Source organism: Lissotriton helveticus, chromosome 8 (assembly GCF_964261635.1).
Source record: "Lissotriton helveticus chromosome 8, aLisHel1.1, whole genome shotgun sequence".
Taxonomy (NCBI): domain Eukaryota; kingdom Metazoa; phylum Chordata; class Amphibia; order Caudata; family Salamandridae; genus Lissotriton; species Lissotriton helveticus.
In genome coordinates, this window is record NC_136069.1 from 416,622,412 (window position 1) to 416,644,179 (window position 21,768).

The 21,768-nt window shown below is 43.5% G+C and overlaps 1 protein-coding gene across 5 annotated transcripts in view; it reads right to left on the reverse strand.

Annotated features, from left to right (window-relative positions):
- ATP7B (ATPase copper transporting beta) overlaps positions 1–21,768 on the reverse strand; it is a 535,606-nt gene that overhangs the window by 98,542 nt on the left and 415,296 nt on the right. For all 5 annotated transcript variants that reach the window (XM_078657262.1, XM_078657264.1, XM_078657263.1 and 2 more), the window contains 2 exons: positions 21,335–21,529; positions 15,297–15,479 (listed from right to left, as the gene is read on the reverse strand). In XM_078657262.1, the coding sequence (XP_078513388.1) occupies positions 15,297–15,479; positions 21,335–21,529 (378 nt within the window). The remainder of the gene's footprint in view (positions 1–15,296; positions 15,480–21,334; positions 21,530–21,768) is intronic.

The following is a 21,768-nucleotide window of genomic DNA, read 5'->3' on the forward strand; positions in this document are numbered from 1 at the left end:
AGTATACTCCCCTGTGTCCAATAGACCTGAACATGACTCCCACTTGCTTCTACGTGATATTTCGCTGCCATGCTTGTCCGACCCTGAAAGCGATCTTCTGGAGGCTCCGCCTACGGTCGATGAAATCGCGATTGCCATCCGCTCGGTTCGCTCGGGAAAGGCTTCGGGCCCTAATGGGCTCCCCATTGAGCTTTACAAGCTCCGTCCGGATGTGATGGCACCACATCTAAGGTCGATGTTTTTGGAATCACTGGAGACGGGTTCCCTTCCTCCTGACCAGAGATTGGCTTCCGTAGTGGTTATTCATAAGGAAAGTAAGCCACATGACCGCTGTGATTCCTTCAGGCCCATATCTCTGATTAATGCTGAACCGAAGATCCTGGCCAAAGTGCTCGCCAATCGTTTGGTATCTGTCATAGGTGACCTGGTTCACCCGGACCAGTCCGGATTTATACCTCACCGTAACACGGCACTTAACCTCCGGCGCCTGCATGGAGTCCTTGCGCGCGCAGAGACCTTGCGTGAACCGGCCATCTTGGCGTCTTTGGACGCCACCATGGCGTTTGATACGCTGGAGTGGCCATATCTTTGGGCGGTTCTTTCTAAATTCGGTTTCGGACCCACTTTTATTAACTGGGAGAAATTGCTCTACACTGACTCTTTAGCCCAAGTGGTGGTGAACGGGCGTGTCTCGACCTCCTTTGCTCTCGGTAGAGGAACGCGCCAGGGCTGCCCTTTGTCCCCACTCTTGTTTGCCCTTGCTTTGGAGCCGCTTGCGGCCTGGCTGAGGTGGGAGCCATCTTTGAGGGGCATTAGGTGGACTCCGGAGTTTGAAGATCGTATATCCCTGTACGCAGACGATATACTCTTGTACCTTACGTCGCCTCGGAAGTCGTTGATCGTCCTTTTCGACGTTTTGACTTCTTTCCGTAAAAACTCCGGTCTTGTCATCAACTGGTCGAAGTCCTGCATCTATGTCCTCTCCGGCGAGGCTCCTCTCCTGCCCCGTGGCTGTCCTATCTCGGTGGTGCTGGAGGGATTCAAGTACCTGGGAATCTTTATCACCTTGGACCCCGTGCTTCGTTATGAACGCAATTTGCTACCCCCTGTCCAGTGCCTCCGTGCTGATGTGATTGCGTGGGGTAGACTCCCTCTCTCTCCTCTGGGACGAGCGGCGCTGTTTAAGATGATGTCGCTCCCCCGATTTCTTTATGCGCTTCAGAACACACTTGACATTGTACCAGCCGGTTACTTTCGGGAGATTGAAAGTCTACAGCGACAATTGATATGGGGGGGCCGTTCTCGTATTGCCCTTTCAAAGCTGACGCTCCCTTGGTATGATGGGGGCATCGCACTCCCGGACATCCGTCGTTACTACTGGGCCTCTCAGCTGGGGGCCATTAACCACGGTACTTATGCTCACTTGCCGAACCCGGCTTTTGAGATGGATAAATGGCTGCTACCCGGTGGAGATTACAACAGGGCTTTGTACGCGAAATCCGCCGGCGGATCTCTTACGGGCCCCACTAAGACAGCAGTACAGGTGTGGCATCGCGCTACAGCGGCCACGGGATGGGCTGACAAGCCGACCCGTGCCACTCCGCTTTATGCGTCGGAAAGACTAGACTCCCTCTGGAGGTCGAAAGGTTTTGATAGATGGGACGTGATCGGTATCAGCAGGGTTGATGATGTGTGGATCAAGGGTAGAGTCAAGACGTTTGAGGAGCTGAAAGTTGAGTACGACCTGAATGATAGAGAATCCTTTCGGTATGCGCAAGTCCGACATGCGGTCCTGTCCGTTTTTCCCTTGGGTTCGGATATTCCGGAGGCGTCCCCGCTTGAAGATCGGATACTGGATGGGCACGTCCCTGATAGCACGATCTCGCTTATATATAAAAAGTTAATTAATACCAGGATTGACCTACTGGATAGCCTTCGAGAGTTATGGACTAGTGATGGTCTAGAGCTCGATGACGAAGACTGGCAGGCTGCGATCTCTTCCCCGAAGGAGGTAGCTATCCCGGCGCGCCTCCGGTTTGTCCAGCTCAAAATTCTTCATAGGGTATATGTGACAGGTCCTCGTTTGGTGCGCATGGGATTTTCGGCGGATGGATTGTGCAGGCGTGGATGTGGTATGGTAGGCACTTTTCTACATATTATTTGGGAATGTCCTGCAGTGCTACGCTATTGGACTCGCGTGCATGCAGTTATGAGTGAGGTCACGGGTGTGCAATCAATGCCTGAAGCGCGGAGGTGTCTGTTGAATGTCTGGGAGCCGTATGATTATGACCAGGCGCAGTTTCGATGGGTGACCTTGGGTAACATGATTGCCAAGAGGGACATTGCCCAGTTATGGGGCGCTCAGAGGCCACCGACAGTTCTGTTGTGGCAACAAAACATGGACTGGTGTATGTTCAGAGAAAAGACTGTTTATGTCTCCCGTGGCACGGCCTGCAAATGGGGGAAAATTTGGACTCAATGGAACACGTACCGTGGTGATATATGTACTCCCCCTCGTTCGGAATTGAATACTGATTTGTCTTCCTCCCAACCTGATGTTTCCTCCGCAGGAAATTAGATATTTTGTTTGCTTCTGGTCTCCTCCCCCCCCCCAATATCATCGTATAATTATGATATTTGATTTGCGTATGTACCCCCCCCGACAACGAAGTGACACATTTGTATTGTATTGCCTTGCTTTTGTTTTTCTTTTTATGTTTCTTGTTATTTGAATTCAATAAAAAGATTAAAAAAAAAAAAAGTAATAATCTCATGTAACGCAACTGGTGTCATGTAAAGCACTCTGATACCGGATACCTTCGGGTCAAGTCTACGCTTTATAAAACTCAGTAAAACAAAAAAAAGGACATTGCAACAGCGTCCTTAGCCTCAAGGCACCATTGACAACTTCGCAATTATAAAGTTTTTTGTCGTGTTGGTATTATACAGAATAACATAACACCATCAAGGACATGTCCCTTGGAACTCTGTGCTGGTATAATGCATTCAGTTGGAAGTTTTGGGCCTTTTGGACCAATATTGCTCTACGCCCTCTTGAGAGCCCTGTCCTTTATATGGTGAAGATCTATTTGACTTATACCAGAGAACTTTGTTAAATGCATGGTAAGCTTTTTTTTAAGACTGTTAGGTTTCACTTTTCAATTTAGGAGTGTTTATTGTTTCAAGTTACATCCATGTCAAGTTACTGACATGAATTCCTCCCGCTAGCCACTCTAAACTCAATATGCACGCTGAATAAAAGAACTCGAAGGAGATTATTGACGCTGCTCTTGCATCTGCTTGGAAGAAGGAAAAAATATTTACTTGGGAGTTTTTAGCTGTTTTTAAGGACGCTTCGCCACTGTGACGGTCTACAACTTGAACATGCGTGGTATGGCTGGGGTTTGGAACACCTACAAGCGGGAACCATGTGGCGAGGGAGAGAGAGAGAGACCCCTCCTGAGGTGGGCTGTTAAACAATAAAAAAAGAAGTTCCTAACATGGACATTAAATGAGAGAAGCAGATGGATAGTAGTAACTGGTCCCTGCTCTTGGGAGGGCTAAACACGTGAAGAGGCATCCGGCATGCATGCCAAGGACAAATGGGGAGAAAGATTAGGAGAGTGTTGATGGAGTCAGCAGATGGGAAGGCTATGGGTGGGCTGAAGCCCACAAAATATATACATGTCTCTTTCAAGAAAACGCAAGCATTGCCTAGCTGAGACCTAAAAAGATTTGAGGGCTTCCGGTGGGAATTTTATGGTAAACAAAATTAATGAGAATTAATGAGGCACTGTTTGTGTTTGTAATTCAATTTCATTGCAATGCTCTCAGAATGGAATTTATTCCTAATGATGTAGTTTGCTACTGTTTGTAATAAAAACAGTCTACTTGCTTTTAACCTGGAAGTGTATCGGGTGTCCTGCACTCTGCAAACAAGTCTGATACCCAATTCACATTGTTGTTTGTACACTTAAGTGTAATATAGGTAGGCAAAAAGCTGCATTTAGGAGGGCAAAATCCTGCACCTGATTCAACGAATCACACTATTTCAGATGTGATTTGGCCCTTGCAAATTGTTTTATTCACACCAGAACTTTATGCCTCATAAGGGCAGAGTGTGGATGTTCCAAGAGTTTTACACCAGCAAAAGGAGCTGTGCTCATAGTAACTTGAACGTTTTTGGATATTCACAAACCTTTTGCTGGTAGTTTTACACTCAGAAAGCTCTGAGATTTATTTGTTTCAAAGATAGGAATAACTTGTTTTCACCTTCAAATTAATTGGTTCTCCATGCTAAAACATATTTTTTTCCATGGAAAAACATAAAAAAGATAAACAGCGCAAATGCATTTAATTTATGCATGCCCATAGGTAAACCTGCTATATTTGTGTATGCATATGTCTTCATGCATTGTTCGTGCTCTTGAAAATCTACAACAGTCACAGATTCCTAGGGGACTCATTGTGGACTCTGAAATGTATGCAGCATTATTTTCATTCCTGTTAGTGGGTGGAGTATGACCTCACCCTTTTTGATTCTTTACAATGGACATCATTATGGAGATTTAGGCCTCTTTCTTTCTTTTTTTATCTGAAACTTTTGTATTGAATTTTTCGTTACCATGAACATACAACAATAGAGGCATACCGCAGGCAGGCTCTGTCGCTAATGGGCAGGCTCCAATGCGGACCATTGATACCCGAACTTTGCTGTACAACCCCACATAGTGATACACAATACAGGAAAACCAAAGAATCAGAAAAACAACACTCCCTTCTGCAGCACTGTAACCCACAATGTTGAAAGTATGACTTGCACCATGCCACCCACTTATCTACCCCGCCCTTTCCCCCTCAAAACCGGTTCATGTCTGATTTCGGTCCCTAGGGACCACTCTGATGTGGGACATGGCCCCAGACAGTTCCCATGAAAAAAGGCCATCCTCCCGTCCCATTTCAGTAATCCCCTGGCTATGTAGATCAGGCACTCCAACCCCATGCTGCGATTCAGACCCTCTTTCCAGACCTGGAAGGAGGAGACTTGGGCATCCTTCCAAGCCCTTGCTATGTCTCTTTTGACAATGACAAGGCGCAACCAAAGCAAGGCTCGCTGGTATCTATTAGCCCCTCCTCCACAACCTCTCTCTTGTAAAATACACTTGATTTAAATAATGCAACTCAAACTCAATCAGCCAACACTGGGAGGCGATGGCCGCCTCCTATGGAGAGGCCAGCACCTCCCTCCAGTCCTCATATTGAAAGGGGTCCCCATCTTGTGCCCAGCCCTCCCGCAGGGACCCGAAGGCACTGGGGGCATTGACTAACAGGGACCAGTAAATATTGGAAATCTTATGTTTTGAGATGATCGTCAGAAGTATCTTACCCTTCAGGGGGCTGATCTCACGGACATCAAAAAGGGTGCGATGTAGGGTGTAAGGGCAGGGAGGAGTTGCAAAACCTTAAAGAATTGAGTTTGATGGAAACTGAACTCCTCGTGGAGCTTTCTAAAAGTCTTAAGTGAATTGTTGCGAAATACATCTCCCAGACGGGAGATGTGGATGAGGTACTACCGCCAAAACCCCTACAACACAGCTGCCTGATGCAAAATGCTGCCCACCTACAGGGGAGTCTTAAGAGTGAATTGACCCCTCCACCCCATAACCTCCTTCCAGACCTTAAGGACCAAACACGTGGCAGGTGGTAGGTGCTGTGGTGCTACCCTCCCCAACTACCAAGACTACGGCTACCAGCAACATCCACAGTATCCTCCTTTTTTTAGGACAAGGCCAAGGATCATGGCGAGCCCCGAGAGGCAGGGGCTTCAACCGGCCCAGGGGCCAACAACGTGGCCAACAACAACAAATCACGAATTGGGATGGCGGTCGTGGCCAAGCCCAGAAACAGGTCCACTTCCAGCAGGACCAGCATGGAGAAAGGACAACTCGCAACAAGACCTATCGGTGGTGAGTCCTACATCCACCCCTAGTCCGGTTGTCAATATATCACGCTACAACCTCAATGAAGGTGAACTGAAAGTATTAAGTAAAGGACTATCTTATGTCCCCACCAACAGACCAGACAACTTTACTGTACGTACTGAACTTTTTCAATTTTTCAGAAAGATCCGCCTAAAATATTTTTTCCGCAACTCAGTGCCTTTTCATAAACTATCATATACTGGTCTCAGGACACCTTCTACATTTGTCCCTTCATCTGGCACCATGTCACACAAGATTTTAGCTTATGAGGCCGTTGTCTGGAGAGATGTACAAAAAACACTGCAAGACAATACCTATACCAAATTTAACACAAGCATCAAGGAGAAGGCGGCACTTCAGTCACTTGCCTTAAATGCAGAGGTTATCATTAAACCTGCAGATAAGGACGGGGCTATTGTTGTGCAGGATGTGTCTAAGTATGAAATTGAGATCTCCCGACAACTGAATGATGGTGTCAGCTACCAACAACTAAGATCGGATCCATCAAGAGCCTTAGCTCTTGCAATTCTGGAACTTACTCAGGAGGGTTTGGATCAAGGTTTTCTGTCAGAAAATGAGTATCAATATTTGAATCCCAAGAATCCAAGATTGGCCACCATATATACTATACCGAAGATTCACAAAAGCATGGCTGACCCTCCCAGACGCACCATCGTCTCGGGCTGCGGCTCCATGCTTGAGCCCCTCGGGCATTATATTGACTTTTTCTGAAACCGCTTGCAACATCTACGAAGTCATATCTGCGCGATACGATGCACACGATTAATATCGTGGAGAGTTTGCCCTTTGACCCGCAACACCAAATCTTGGCCACATGTGACATTGTCTCTTTATATACAAGTATTCCCCAAGAGGAAGCTCTTGCTGTAACAACTAGATGTCTCCAACAACGTCCTGCTCCAGTAACAGTACCTAGTGAGTTTATCATTGCTTTACTCAGGATAGCGATGACCACAAATGTTTTCGTATTCAAGAACCAGTTCTTTCTCCAGACGAAGGGAGTAGCCATGGGGGCCCCCTTTGTTCCCAATGTGGCAATTCTTTACATGTCAGCTTTTGAGGATGATACTGTTTTAAATAACATCAATCCATTCAGAGACCACGTGGGTCTCTGGATGAGATACATCGATGACATCCTATTAATTTGGGATGGGGACTCTGACCAACTGACACTATTTCATACGTGGCTCAATCAACAATCGCCACATCTCAAATTCACGATCCAGTCGGACAACCACTCCGTCGACTTCCTGGACATTACTATCTATGAAGACTCCGGCACTTTACTTACAACACTTTTCCGGAAGTCAGCTGAAAGGAATTCCCTTTTACAATACAGCAGCCACCACCCTTGCGGACTACGTGATAATCTGCCCTTTGGACAGTTCCTACGTATCCGTAGGAACTGTTCCAACAAAGATCACTATTTTGCTGAATCAGAAGATCTTGCCAATCGTCTCCAACAACGTGGATACCCGCGACGTCTAGTGAGAAAAGCTAGGAAACGCGCTTGGTTTTACCCTCGTGAAGAATTACTCACTCCCAAAGACAAAACTGATCCACAACATGAGCGGATTGTCTGTGTGACGACATTCTCAACTAAGAGTAACAAAATAAAGCGCATTATAAAGCAACACTGGGATTTGATTGCAGACGACATCCAACAAACAAGTATACCGTTACACGCCTTCAGGAAGGCAAAAAGTATCAAAGACTATGTAGTACGATCCTCCCTACCCACTCCAGAGGATCCTACTATCACCTCGCTATGGAACCTTCCTCCAATTATTGGTCATTTCAGGTGCGGGCAGTGCAAGGCCTGCGGGAGCACCATACAAACTAAAGAATTTGAGCATAACCAACGCAAAATTCAGCTCAAATCCCATAGCAACTGTAACACCTCCAACATCATTTATGCGATAACATGTCCATGCAATTTGATTTATATTGGGCAAACACAACAGAAGGATAAAATTAGGATCCTTCAACACATGAGCCGGATTAGATGCGAAGTACAGGGGGCACCACTTGTGGACCATTTCAAATCGGCCTCCCACTCCCCCGATAGCCTACAATGGGTGGTGCTCGAGAAGGCAACTTTGGGACCTCGTGGAGGCAGCATTGCCAGTATTCTCAACAGACGGGAATTAAAATGGATGCTGTTTTTTGATTCTATTCAAAACGGCCTCAATGAACTGGAAGCTCTTTTTCCCAACTGTCTACTTTGCCCTAACTCACTCGCAGGTATACCCCTTTTGATAATGTTCCCCTTCTGATATTGGTTGTGGAGGCAATGTTGATATGTATGGATTTTATTACGTATGGCCTTTACCGTCCTGTGATTGGTACGCCATGTATATGATGACCACGTGAAAATACTATTTATTGGTGTATGTTGACAATATCTCTCTCCCCCTTTTTACTCTCTCCCTTACACTGTGATGATATGATATGTTATTTGGAATATATGAAAGGATTCGATTGGTCGTGATCTTATATTATTGTTCAGCACGTGATGTTGGTACATTGAGTTGATACCTTATATGTGATTCATGACTGAAGCCAGGTATGCAATTCGTTGATGACCAGTATAACTGCTAGAGGGCAACCATGAAAACAAACTACAAGTACAAGTAGGTCCAACAACATCACATGCCCATACTGAGCAAATGTCCATCTTAACGTAAAATCATATTGGCACCCTACGCTGTCATTATCTGATGTAACCAAAGATACAGATCTTTACATCCATCAGATAATTCCTTTGACCTTCCCTCTTGTACTGCGTTACACGCAATATAATGATGTCTTCACGATCTCATTAAGTTTTGCCTAAATGATCGTATGGGTGTCATCTAATGTTAGAATTCTTTTTTATATTTATTACTCGGGTGTTCCGATTCTGTAAGCAAGTCTTTTTTCAGTGCAACTGTGTACCCACGTGATACGGTTGCCCTAGTAACCAGGTTTAGCCGGAAGCGTTTTCCGCCACTGTGAGACGCGAGCCCCCTAGACAGCGGATTCATTCCGTCTTCGGTGAGTAGCCTAGCCTGCAGGGCCGGACTGGGTCCCGAAATCGGCCCTGGCAAAGTGCTTAGCCGGCCCCCCTCTACCCTGGGGGTGCGACCGCACTCTTTGCCAGGGCCGGTTTTCGGCCGATTTTGTTACAGGGCCGTTTTTGCAGCTATGCTGCAAAAAACGGCCCTGTAACAAACACGGCCCCCTGGGGCCCAAAACCGGCCCCCACCCATGCGGCCGACCGGGGGATTGCCCGGTGCCTGCAACGGCCAGTCCGGGCCTGCTAGCGTGTGTATTACACGGTCTCTCTCACATGCCATACTCGTTTTTACTAAACGCAAGGTAACCCGTTCCTTTCCTCAAACAGTGTGTGATGCCGATTGGCTACGACGACGTGGCAACGTGGACGAGGTTCCTTGAAGTCTACCCATGGGTAAGCTTCGTTCACTGGTGGACGCCATTATCGGTAGTAATCCACTGTAGAGGTTTAACTGGGTCTTCCTATCTCTTTGTCATAGTCCTCATGACCTCCACCTGTGAATCGTTTCTTCCCTACCGTCTATGCCACTTCCAAGTAACAGAGGACTTATCGTTTACGGCACAGCATGTAAGTGCTTCTCCAGCTGTTCTTGTGCCATAATAATATAGATTAGGACTGGATTTGGCATTTATGTCTTCCCTATTTTAATTGTAGGATCTGAAACATATCTGTGATGTCCATCACTCTTCGCTTGACCAATTGAAAAAGAGCGACAATTGATTTTGGTATGTTCCAATGCTCTTAATGTGCTACATTCACTACGTACCTAGTGTCAGGAGCCATAATTAATTGACTATTGATATGTATTGAATTAGGTTGTCAGTCCCTACCCTGTCCTGAAGAAGACCCCGCAGCAAGGGTTACATTATTTCCTGCAACTGTCAGAGGGTCGAAACGTCGACAACTGTTCTTGAATCATCAGCTTCACGCCACCATTATAACATTTATGTATATTGTGAAGTATGATTTCTAATCAAGTGATTGAATGAACTTATGGTTTTTGTGTTAGTTTATATATCTAAATTAACTCAAATACAGAGTTGTCCATTTGGTTGTTTTTTAATGTCACTATCTCCCTTCTACACCACCCTCACTTCCACCTCCTCCCTCCTTTGGGGCACCCTACAGCCTTTGTAAGTTGTGCCTTTAAGACATGATATTGAATATAAAAGCTGCATGATGAATAAGACTGTGTAGCTCAATTTATTGTTTCTTTATATTTATTTGAATTTTGTTAATTAATGACCATACACTGGGACCCCTCTCTCTCAGTACCCTCCCCATACAACAAATTCTGGATAGGGATCTTGCCAAGCACCCACCTTTCTGACGCATAAGCCGGATCTCCAAACCACTTGTCATTTGGGACTGCCAACTGAACAGCCCTGTAATTGGAATGCAGATGATAATGTCCACAGTTCTGAAAGCCAGAGAAAGCGGTCTGCCCCTAGTGCCTCCTGAAAGACCCCCAGCAGATGGGACCTTTAAGCACCTAGGTGGCCCTATGGAACTCAGCTAGGAAGCCTTCGGGCCCCAACAATTGCCGTGGACTAAGCTTTGCCAAAGTCCCCCTCCCCAGTTCATCCACTGTAATTGCCAGGTCCAGGGTGTCTCTATTTTGGTCGAAACAGTTTTGGCTGGGAGGTCTTGGATGAATGCCGCCAGTTCAGTGTGGCTCTCTGTCTCGTGACTACCACAGATCGCACAGTAATAGGAAGCAGAAGTAGCCACAATGGGCTACTCTCCAAACACCCTCTCCCCTAGGCATTCATGATATGAGGTGTAGTCTCAATGGAGAATAAAGCAGAGCAGAGACAGGGCAAGGTTTTTCTCGACTTATTACCTCAATGATAAATTCAGCTTTGTTTCGGAACCCATGCCGCCCGAGCCTCATCCATCTGGGTCAGTCGTAGGTTAGGAAATGGCATTTATCGAGTCCCTGTGGATCGCCGGATCTGATGTTTCTAAATATCGATACTCCAAGTCAAAAAGTCTGGACTCCCAAACACATAGGCAAGCAAACATGTGGGGACCCCTAGACCATTACCTAACATCACATAAACCCCCATAGGCGCAGAATCCAGACACTACAGAAGGGACACACGTTCCTGCGTACCATGCACTCTCTCTATCGACCTCGACCTCTATTCCCCCCCCCTCCTCACTATTGTCCGGGGTTGGGGAAAGAAATACTAACGAACAACGAAGCGTCGCAAAGGAGGAGGCATAAAACAACGACCGACAGAACATGGACAATCGAACTACTGCCCCCCCGCGCTCCTTTCTTTGCCTCCTTTGTTCCTTCTTCTTTCTCTGTTTTTCCGCTCACGTATATCCCATGCTCCATGTAAATATATATTTTTTTTATATACTCAATAAAAAATTACAGAACAAAAAAAGTCTGGACTCCAGGTTCACCATCACCACATCCGCCTGCCGCCGTTGGGGCGCTCGGACGCTATTAATAAATCCTTCGAGAGGCAGCTTCCCAGTCTTCCCATTGGGTGCTAGAGGATGTCACCGAGCAAACATTGGCACTCAGATAGTCTTGGGTAGTAATGTGTAGGGCTGTCCTGAATTCGCTACTGACTAGGGTCCAGTGACTCAACCACCACCGGGGAGAGCAGTCCTGCTCCCCAAAGTCCACCAACAGCTCCAATGGTGAATGATTGGATAAGCCGTGCACCAATATTCACATCCCTGGCAGCATGTACCCACAGGACCCAGGCCGTAGAAAATAATCTAGTCTCGAGAAGGACCTGTGCACCCTAGAATAAAACTCATAACCTCTCTCCGCGGGATGGCAAAACCGCCACACGTCTAGTAACCTCAACCTAGCAATTAAATTGGCCAGCCCTGTGAGGGATGCAAATAAATCCACTTATCTTGCTCTTGCCTCATTACCGACTCAGTGGTGCGGGGAGTGAAAGGTAAGTGTTTTATTTTTATTTTTTATTTAATGTTACAGATCCCGTCGTCTGTTGACTTCACTCCCTACCGCCCGCCTCACCACTCTCACTTGTGCCGGCCGCGCCTGGCTAAATCTCACCTGACAGACCAATGTGTTCAGCCTTTGTAGGCTCTACTGAGCAACTATCCTTGAAACAATGGTAATTTCGTTAATAATAATGGCATCATTTCTAAAAAAAAATATTTTTGTGTTTGTAATGAAATAAGAAAAAAATTGCTATGTGAACTTTGATGAGGCACAACTCGAAGAACAACAGTGAGTGCTCACAATCTATTCAGCATAATTACATTAATCTCATCAAATGTAAGAAAAATCACGGATAAATCAAGAACAACGTTGCACGTGTTGATAAAGTTGAGAAGAAAATTAGTTTGTGAAAAAACTTTCAGATTCAAACAAATATGGCCTGCTTAAAGCTAATGCATGCTTGGTCAGGGGCTAGAAACGTCACTGGTGTTTGGATAATATTACTGTTGATAGGTCGGGCTGGCAACAATGAGATAGGGAAGACCCAAAAAGAGCATTAGATAATTATATTAACCAAAGAGTGCAGCTAACAGGTTGAGAAATATTGTTCAAAAACCGTGAATGCTTTTGGCTTCCCTTCACAGATCTCACTGATCAACACTGCTCGCTCTAAAGTTGGACATGAGACAACTTTTACTGTTCCTCTGCAATGAAAGCTACCTGTAGAGGAACAGTACATTTAGTGAGTTGGCCAGAAATAAGCGGAGTATCGTCAACAGTATGTATAAGGTCCTCCTTAAACTTGGCTTGTTTTCTTAGTTTATTTTTAGCGTTTATTCTTTATCTATAAACATTACAATCACGCCACACAATCCAATAAGGCGGTTACTATAATGGGTTTCAGCTCTGTGACAGCTACAGTTCTATTCAGAAGAAATAGATGATTACTTTCGACATTACTTGAGTCATGAAAGACATGACTTGAGGGAGTAATGACCATACCCATTCCTTCTTCCTCTCAAAGGGATGGTCTATTTGTTCCCCGCCAATTTATTTGGCCTAACTGGACATTGGTGCACAAAGTTGCCACTCTAAGCAAAATAGAGAAAAAGCCCCTTCAGTAGTACTTTTCTAAAAGCAATGGCTCTTCCATACGTGCAATTGGACCTGAGGTTTGAGCTCTATGATGAATTATCTTTGGCGCAACCAAGTAGGATTGGAACTAAGCGCCTCTTTTTCACTTTCTTTTATTCAACCAATGTTATATGCACAGGGCAGACTCAATAACCTCAGTTATAAACGCTGGGTTAGGGGCATTAATTAGTTTGTTCTTTATCTCAGCTTTTAATCCGTGGAAAAACAAAGTTAGTAGAGGACGTTCTACCAACTCAACCTAGTCTTCGCAGATAGACAACTGAAACGAGTGATGTATGTTAATGCATCCTGTGAGGCTTGCTGTATCTCATAAAGAGCTACTGTAGCTTAGCTCTCCAAGTGTGGCCTCTGAATCATTTCCTAAAACATGGTGTAATTGTTCATGATAGGATCAGAGGAGGTTACCAATAGGCTCACAAAAGCCAATTATTGCACCCTGCAGGTAGCTAATTTAGTACCCAACCTTCATTCTGTCTTAGGAGAAAATTGAGTAGGTCAGAAAGTAAAATGCACTGTCAGCGAATCTAATAATTTGGTCAGTTTCATGGATTTACATCATAAAGTAAAGTCCCAGCAGGAACTGGAGGTAATTATAAGGGCATTCTGGCAGCAGGCACTTACCTCAGAATGGTATTATTATTTAATAAAGACACAAACTCAATGTTTTGTTGTTGGATGGTATACTAGAGTGTTTGAATTTAATCCACAATAGACAGCGACACTGGGTTTGTAATCTCTCAAAAGTTGGATCTGATGTCTGCTTTTTAGTGAGGTGTATTCTGGATTTATAGATGGGACGATCTTCTGTGGAAGCCATTTTGTCAGCCAGTGAGTTGTGACATGAAGCGGGAGAGTGCCCTCAAACAAAAACCTCCAATAGGATGAAAATGCTAGTGACATAAAAAAAAATCAACTGAGTGTTTGCCAACAGCAAGAAGAAACAGACTGATATTGGAGAAAAAAAAGAAATAACAGAAAAAAAAGGGAAACAACAGGCTGCTGAGGGCAAGGAAGGATCAAGTCTGTGAAGAATATCAAATATGACAGAGAAATAAAGCACAAATAAGTAGGGGCAAAAATGACATACTAGAGAAAGGGAAGATTTCAGAAGTTCTGAACCAGCTTGACAGGAACCCAAAAGTGTTGCAACGGACCTGCTTAAATATTCAATCTTGACCCAGAAAGAACTGTTAGCAAACAGGAACCCCTTTGGTCATCTTTATTTGGTAAAATTACACCACATAATGAAAAGAAGACAGCCATCTTAGATTGGGACCCTATCAGACAGTTAAGCCCTTAACTGGGGTCGCATCACTTCCTGTGCAATACTTTGGCCGAACCTTGCCTGTTTAAAGAATTTACTCAAAATGCAGTTTGAACACATCCCACTAACCTAAGACACATTACAAGAGTAGCACGCTTACCATACACACACCGCCGAAGCTCAGATGCAAGAAAACAACAAGCCCAGATGCTTTCACATAAGCCCCTGGAGAATTTCAGTTACAATATGGAGACTTGCTCTTCAGATGCTATAGACATTTATCATGGAAGTAACAATTAGCAAACAAAAAAAGCATTGGATAAGCCAACAGGTTTCGCAAGTCTGTGTTTCCATGTGTATTCACATTGAAGCATGGTTTGATGTAAGGAGCTGGATTTTGTGACCTTATGCATGTGAATATGTGAATGTTCCTAAATATATCTGTACAAATGTGTGTGAATCATATTTGATACATGACTAAACTATTTTCAAAGCCTGCTTCTATTAAATTTGCTTTTTGTAAACAATACATGTGTGAGATAAAGAAAACAATGTGTGAAAATGCAGTGTACTTTTCAAATGTAAAACAGTCCCTTATACATTGCATTGAAAGCACTCCATAGGAGGTAGAATGATACATCAAACAGCCAATCACATTAAATGAGAGAAAAATACTCCTCTGGGAGGAGCCAAGCCCACTCAATATATTTTAAAGAATTGGTAACAATATGTCTTAAGAAAGCTGCACTTCTAATCAGAGTCAAAAGACTAGAAACATCCTTGTGCTAAAGCCACACACTAAACCCCACCTGTACAATATTCTCCTCTGCCAAGCATTCAAAGTGAACCGCTATTAAAAAAATAAGTGAAGTAAGGTACCTCTTTGCAGTACTTGGTCACTGCCATGCCCAAGGGATGCTCACTGCTGGCTTCTGCAGTACCCACCACAGCAAGGACCGTCTTCAGAGGCAGCCGGGCTAGGTCCCCCATCAGCAGCACTCTCATTACTTTAGGGACTCCGTGGGTTATCGTGCCAGTTTTATCAAACATCACAGTGTTTATCTGCATGAGGTTAAGAACATTAGTTATGGTAAAAAATATATATGCATAATTAGGCTACATCATCAGAATGAGCTACACAACCAGATGATGGAATAATCTCTTTAAAGAGCGATGAAAAGAGTTCATGTTCTTTGTGTAGAAGTTGTCTCCCAATTTGCAAGTCTGACACTTACTTTACAAACATATTTAATACAAACACAAATTATATCACAGTTGTTACCACCTGCTAAAGGTGAGCGATCTGCAGGACAGCATCCTGCTCTTCTTATGGTCTGGCAGTTGGCCATTGATTTCAACGGTCAGCCATATAAACATGGAAATGTTAAGCATAACCTTCTTTTGCATGCATAGATTGCATTCATATTGCGCGAGCTATCATACAACATGTCACTGGCTCGTCTAAATTCAGCTTAGGTGCTCTAATAACTTTGCCAATAGTCCCCCCATGTTTATAATTATATCATGACTTTTAAAATGTGAAAATCTCTTTACAATTAATCTATAAACAGTCAATTACTATGAATGCTCGTTATTTAGGTCTGGCATTTGCCAAGACCTTTTGATTTTACTAATATACGTATAATTTACTTAGATATAGAGGCTATCAGCAACCTCTGTTTATCTATTGGCCTATTGTTGTGTCATTCACATTTTACTCCCTCTCACTACAGCATGAAGCATGGGGCAGTGGGTCAGACTACTTAAGCCAATGGTTAACTTTACTTTGAGTAAAGTTCTCTCTCATTTTGTTCTCTCAAAAGGAGCACATAAGCACCCAAGCTAGTTCCCTTCCCTTCCGTGCCAGTGTTTTTGTTTTTACTTCATAATTACTTTAGTGTTGCCTTTGTGTTTATAGCCTTATGTGATGACAGGATGATTCTGATGAACATTATTCTTTATCAAATCCCATCTCCTGCCATTGCTTTTGTAAAGTCCTTCTGGGGTGTTTTGCTTTTCTTACTGATGCTATTTCACAGCATACCAGATTGTGTCCATTTGAAAGTGTTCTGTATTATGTTATCTTCTTGTTAGTTTTTTCCTTTCTCTGTGTCTTTCTTTCTCTCCTTCTTTCTTTCCTTCCTTTCTCTCTTTCACTCCTTCTTTCCTGGCCTCTTTTTTTGTCTTCCATCATTCGTTCTTGCCTTCTTCCCATCTTTCTTCTTTACTTCCTTTTTCCCTGTCTACTTTCTTTCATTCTTTCTATTTTCTTTCTTCCTCTTCTCTCTCTTCTCTTTCTTTCGGTCTTTCTCACTCTTTCTTTCTCTCTTAATTTCTTTATTTGCCTTTTTGCTAGCTTTATTTCTTGCCATCTTTCCTTCTTTTTATTTACTTTTCTTCCTTCTTCCTTTCTTTCTCTTTCCTTCTTTCTTGCCTTAATCTTGCCATCTTTCTTCCCTGCCTTCCTTCTGTGTTTCTTTCTTACTTTGTTCTATGTTTATTTGCTTGTTTGTTTATTTCATTCTTTCTGAAAGGCACAAGGCATTCAGACAAAGCCAGACTTATCAACTTTTTTAGGTTTATTTTAGCCACGACCTGTTGATTTTACCCAATTTATGTGTATAACATTGATACTTATATGGGTTTCAGTCACACCTCATCCATTAATCTGTAGTTGGTGTCATTCACAGTTTTCTTCCACCCACTTCAGCAATAAGTGAGAATGTATCAGCCCACATTAGCCATTGGCTGACTTCACTTTGAGTTACTACATACCACCCTTTCACAAGGGACACGTACACACACAACATAGTTCCCTTCAGTGCCAGGGAGTACTATGGTAATGTGTGTTTATTTAAACCAAAAATACTTTTTTGCCTGTAGCAAATAATTGTTTTAGATTAATGAGGGAGAAACATATTCCCAAACAATAAAGTTTTGTAAGGCAAAACGAAACGATGCCCTCTCAGCACCAATGCAACCCACCACAATCCATGGCACCCGGGCTATGTCAACAACTCGGCAACTGCCTTCATTATGCTCTACTCCAGACTCACCAAGACATTAACAGGTCCATTCAGTCATGAGCTTACCAATTAAGAATTCCACAAGAATATGAACTCTTTAAAAACTTCATCAGACCTTGTTGCCAACATTACCCTCCTGCTCTCTGATTTCAACTGAACGCCTTAGATAATGGTAGACATCCATGCCCCACTCAAGTTTCCAGTTGCACAGAGCACGCCAGCTGCCCCATGGAACAGTGAGAAGGTCACAGACCTCAAGCCGGCTATCAGAATGTTAGAGAAGAAATGGCACTAAGCAAAACTGATTTTCAACCCTGAAGAATATCTAATCTTTCTACAGGAACCTCATCTCTGTTCCTCAGAGAACCACTTGTATCCATTTTAAAGCATCCTTGACCTATAAAGGCACTAAAGACGTTTAACTTGATCACTCGCAGAAAACGCCACTGGCTCCTTATAGCTTCTGCAGTACATTTAAAGTCTGCAGTGTAATCTTTAAAGCAGTATTTACAGGTCCCCCCAACATTCCTGGCAATTGCAGACTCGATTCCTGGAGGGTAGCACAACATCAGCAACATCGCCAGGAAAGAGACCGAAAAAGTACAAGAAGCAGATAACAAGAACACATACTGCTAAGCAATGAGTCTTTTTCAGCTCCAAAAGGAATAGAAGACTCATCTTGTTAAACAACACCTTATCCCTGGAAAAGTCCTCGCAATCGTCTCCCAATAAAAAAGTCCCTCACCTCTGTTCCCCAGAGTTGCAACTCTGCTTTCACTCTTAGGAATATGTAAATCATCACAATAAAAAACGGCATGAAGAATAGAATTTGAGAACCCTTAAAACGACCTGACAGTGGCTGCAAAGTCCAGCATTCACATTTCTCCAAAGTAAATGCCATTATAAGAATATTAAACAAATTAAAATTGGCTCCAGGATTTTATTAGCTGTGTGCTTGTTAGCTTTTCTATTTGTTAAAGTTGAGACCAGCACAAGAGAGGTTTACCATTGGGAAGTAGATATCTAGGAGACTCTAAAAAGACAAACACTTTCAAGAAGGCTTTCTGCATATTCTATGCACCAGAACTTCCAGGTGTTTTGTTGATGGTTGTGGAGGGTTGCACTCCTCTCCCCATTCCTCTGGTAGGATAATCCTAGGATTCCCTTCCACGGTTTCTGTATTGGTGGTAGAGGAAGAAGAGGAAGGCTACCTTACACCAAACAATCTTTAAGTATTATGGAGAACTCAGGCACTTTGTTGGGTGGGGACACAACTCTTCAATGCAAAGACTAATCGAGTGTGCGCCTTCGGGTTGCATCTACTTGCAGAGATTTGAACCTGCCTAGAGACTTCAGCTAAAGGAATGCAAACGGCAGTACTGAAAAGGGGTTACATCAAACACACAAAAGCTGTGGAGAGAAAGGACTGCAAATAGTCTATGACACTGGCATTCATTCTCACTTCGGCAAACATTGCAACCAATCATATTTTACCCACTTTGCCACTCTAGACGGAGGCCCGCCTTAGGCAGATAAGTAATAACTATCCTTATGGGGATAGTCTATTCTGATCTGACAGGCACAACAAGATAGGGAAGTGTAGAAATCTCATACTGTTTTGTTGGGGGGCCTCAGTGGTGGCTTGGCATACCGACCTGGCATTTTGAATTTAGATGGAGAAATTGAGGGAGTCCTGCAAACCACCAGTGTGCCAGTAGGGATGTTTGGGAGGGTGGCTCATTGGTACTGCCTAGGAACATCTACATCAGAGCAGGTTCTATTTCACTAGGGAAGAGAAGAGCAGACTAATATTCTAAAATAATTACAGAGTAGTAGTACATAACCAGAGCTTTGTGGATTTTCCAAATTTAGAGCGCAGAGAGATCGACTGAACAATCAGCCATCTGCCTGCCAGAGTACTACTTTTCAGTGGTCTAAAGGCAGACGGCGTGACTGGTCCCCTGAGGTGCCCTTGGAAAAGTGGCAGTGACTTGTAAAAAGGCACCGAAATGGGAACACCTCACAAGGTTCCTGCACTGCATGGACTCGAAAGTCCATGCCGTGCAGGAATCTATGTGCAAGCACTTAGGGGGGGCACACGTTATTCTGTGTGCATCCACTTATGTTTGAGGCACAGGGATATACTGTAGGGCCCCCTTTGCTTCCTCTCTGCCAGGATTTTTATGACAGTGGATTCTCCATGAAAAGCCTGGCTGAGAGGAAACTCGTAATATACTTGGCGGGACCATGGCCAAGCATATTGCGGTGTCTGACCGCCACTCCTACGTCAGGGAACAGAGTCATAATCAGGCAGTCAGACCTCCCTAGCGGCGGAGGCTGGATCCGCCACAGCCACGCCACCATGTGTCTGGTGGTCCATGGACCCCCAGACTTATATTAGGGCCACAGGTGTTCACTTTTCCACTGTCAGCTTCTTAGGAGACAAAAACGAAATGACTGCAGAGTTTATTAAAATATGGTTGAAAGGCAGATTTAGGAGAAATATTTTGAAACAGACTTATTGACTGTTGAATAACATTAGCATTTTGCAAATTGATACATTGGGACAATCCTATGAAATGGGATAGCGGTGACACGGTAAGATGGGTGCTAATAAAGGATATGTTGGATCATTTTCATAAGAGTTTTTTTACATTTTCATGAAATGTATTTTTTCTAACTGAACTCTTGTACAAGGTAGCTATTTTTATATGATGAAAATGGTGAAATTGACAAAACGTATTAATATTGCCAGAATTCAATACAATATGTAAATGCATATTTTTGGAGCGGTGCTAAAAAGGTCCGAACTCCACTTTCACATGTATGTCAAGATACAGAGCTGTACATTGGCTCTTCTAGCAATGGCTAAAACCATCTCCCGCAATTTGGTCCACACCCGGTCCAATATAGAACTGGATGAAAAAAATGAATTGTCAAGACAAAAATTCCTACTTCTTGCATTCACCAGAGCCAGTCATAATTTGAGCTCTACCTCCACAGCCACCTTATATTCTTGATAATATTCTCTCTGTGAAAGGTTTGATGTATTTGTTTGACATTAGACATCCTTTTCACATTTGAGCCTCTCCAAAACGTAGTCACCTTCTCTGGAAACCTCTAACTCAATTTCTACACAACCTGTGACTTCTTCTGTCCCATTAGGACCATAGAACTGCCACTCAAGCTTTTATCTCTCCTAAATTTCATTCCGGCAATTTGCTCCTAAAATGTACTAGTGTCACAGAAACTCCAGTTATTTCAAAGCAGCAAGACTCAAAAGTTGTTGTATTATATGTTCTCCACACCTCACCATTGTTGAAGACCCTCCTCTTGCTAAAGATGAACGAGAGACATTAGTTCAAAGTATCAGCCTTGACACACTTATTGGAAAACAACAAGGTCCAAAATACATCACATATGTCATCCTGTGTCAAGACCATGAGACACATTGCCACAAAAATCAGGAATCAGATTCCCTTCTCACATTTGCAATATGTGGAACGACCCTGTGGAAAACTTATACTATAGCAAGAGCGACTATTTGAATTATTGTCCTCCACCATCTTGACTTTGATGAATATCAGAGACCCTCCAAGCCTCATCATTTGTTGATCAAACCCAAATGTAACTTAAATGTTGCCATAAGGTACATGTTTGCATGGGACTAATTTATCTATTCATACAATTGCATGATATTTTCTGGATTACAGGGCATCTGGTTCACATGTTCCCCCAATTACAATACCCCAACTTACCAATATGTGTATGACATTGTGGTAAAATATTCTATTAAAAAACAGTACTGCATGCCCTAATCATATATTTACAGTCACAGCGGAAACGTGTACTGAAAACCGTAGGTGTACATCTGGTTGACGTCATACGCACCTTATGAGCCATTTCCAAAGGCTCGCCCCCTTTGATGAGGATTCCATTCTGTGCAGCCACCCCAGTGCCTACCATCACAGCCGTGGGCGTGGCCAGTCCCAGGGCACATGGACAGGCAATAGATAGTACAGTGATGGACGTTTGAAATGCAATTCTGATGATCACTTCAGCTCTGGAGATGTTTTTGTTGTAATCCTGCAAATAGAGACAATATAGAAATGGGGAAAATGTAGATGTACAAAACTACAATGAAAACAGGAATGTCAGTTGTGGATGAAGTACGATAAACTGACTAGTTGTAGATAGTCATAATAAATTACAAAAAAATATAAAATGAGGATATGACTTCAGAAGGAATGGGGATAATTGCACTTTAAGAATAGGTAATCATCACGTTCTCGGTGTTGAACACGTGAAACACAAACATATAATAT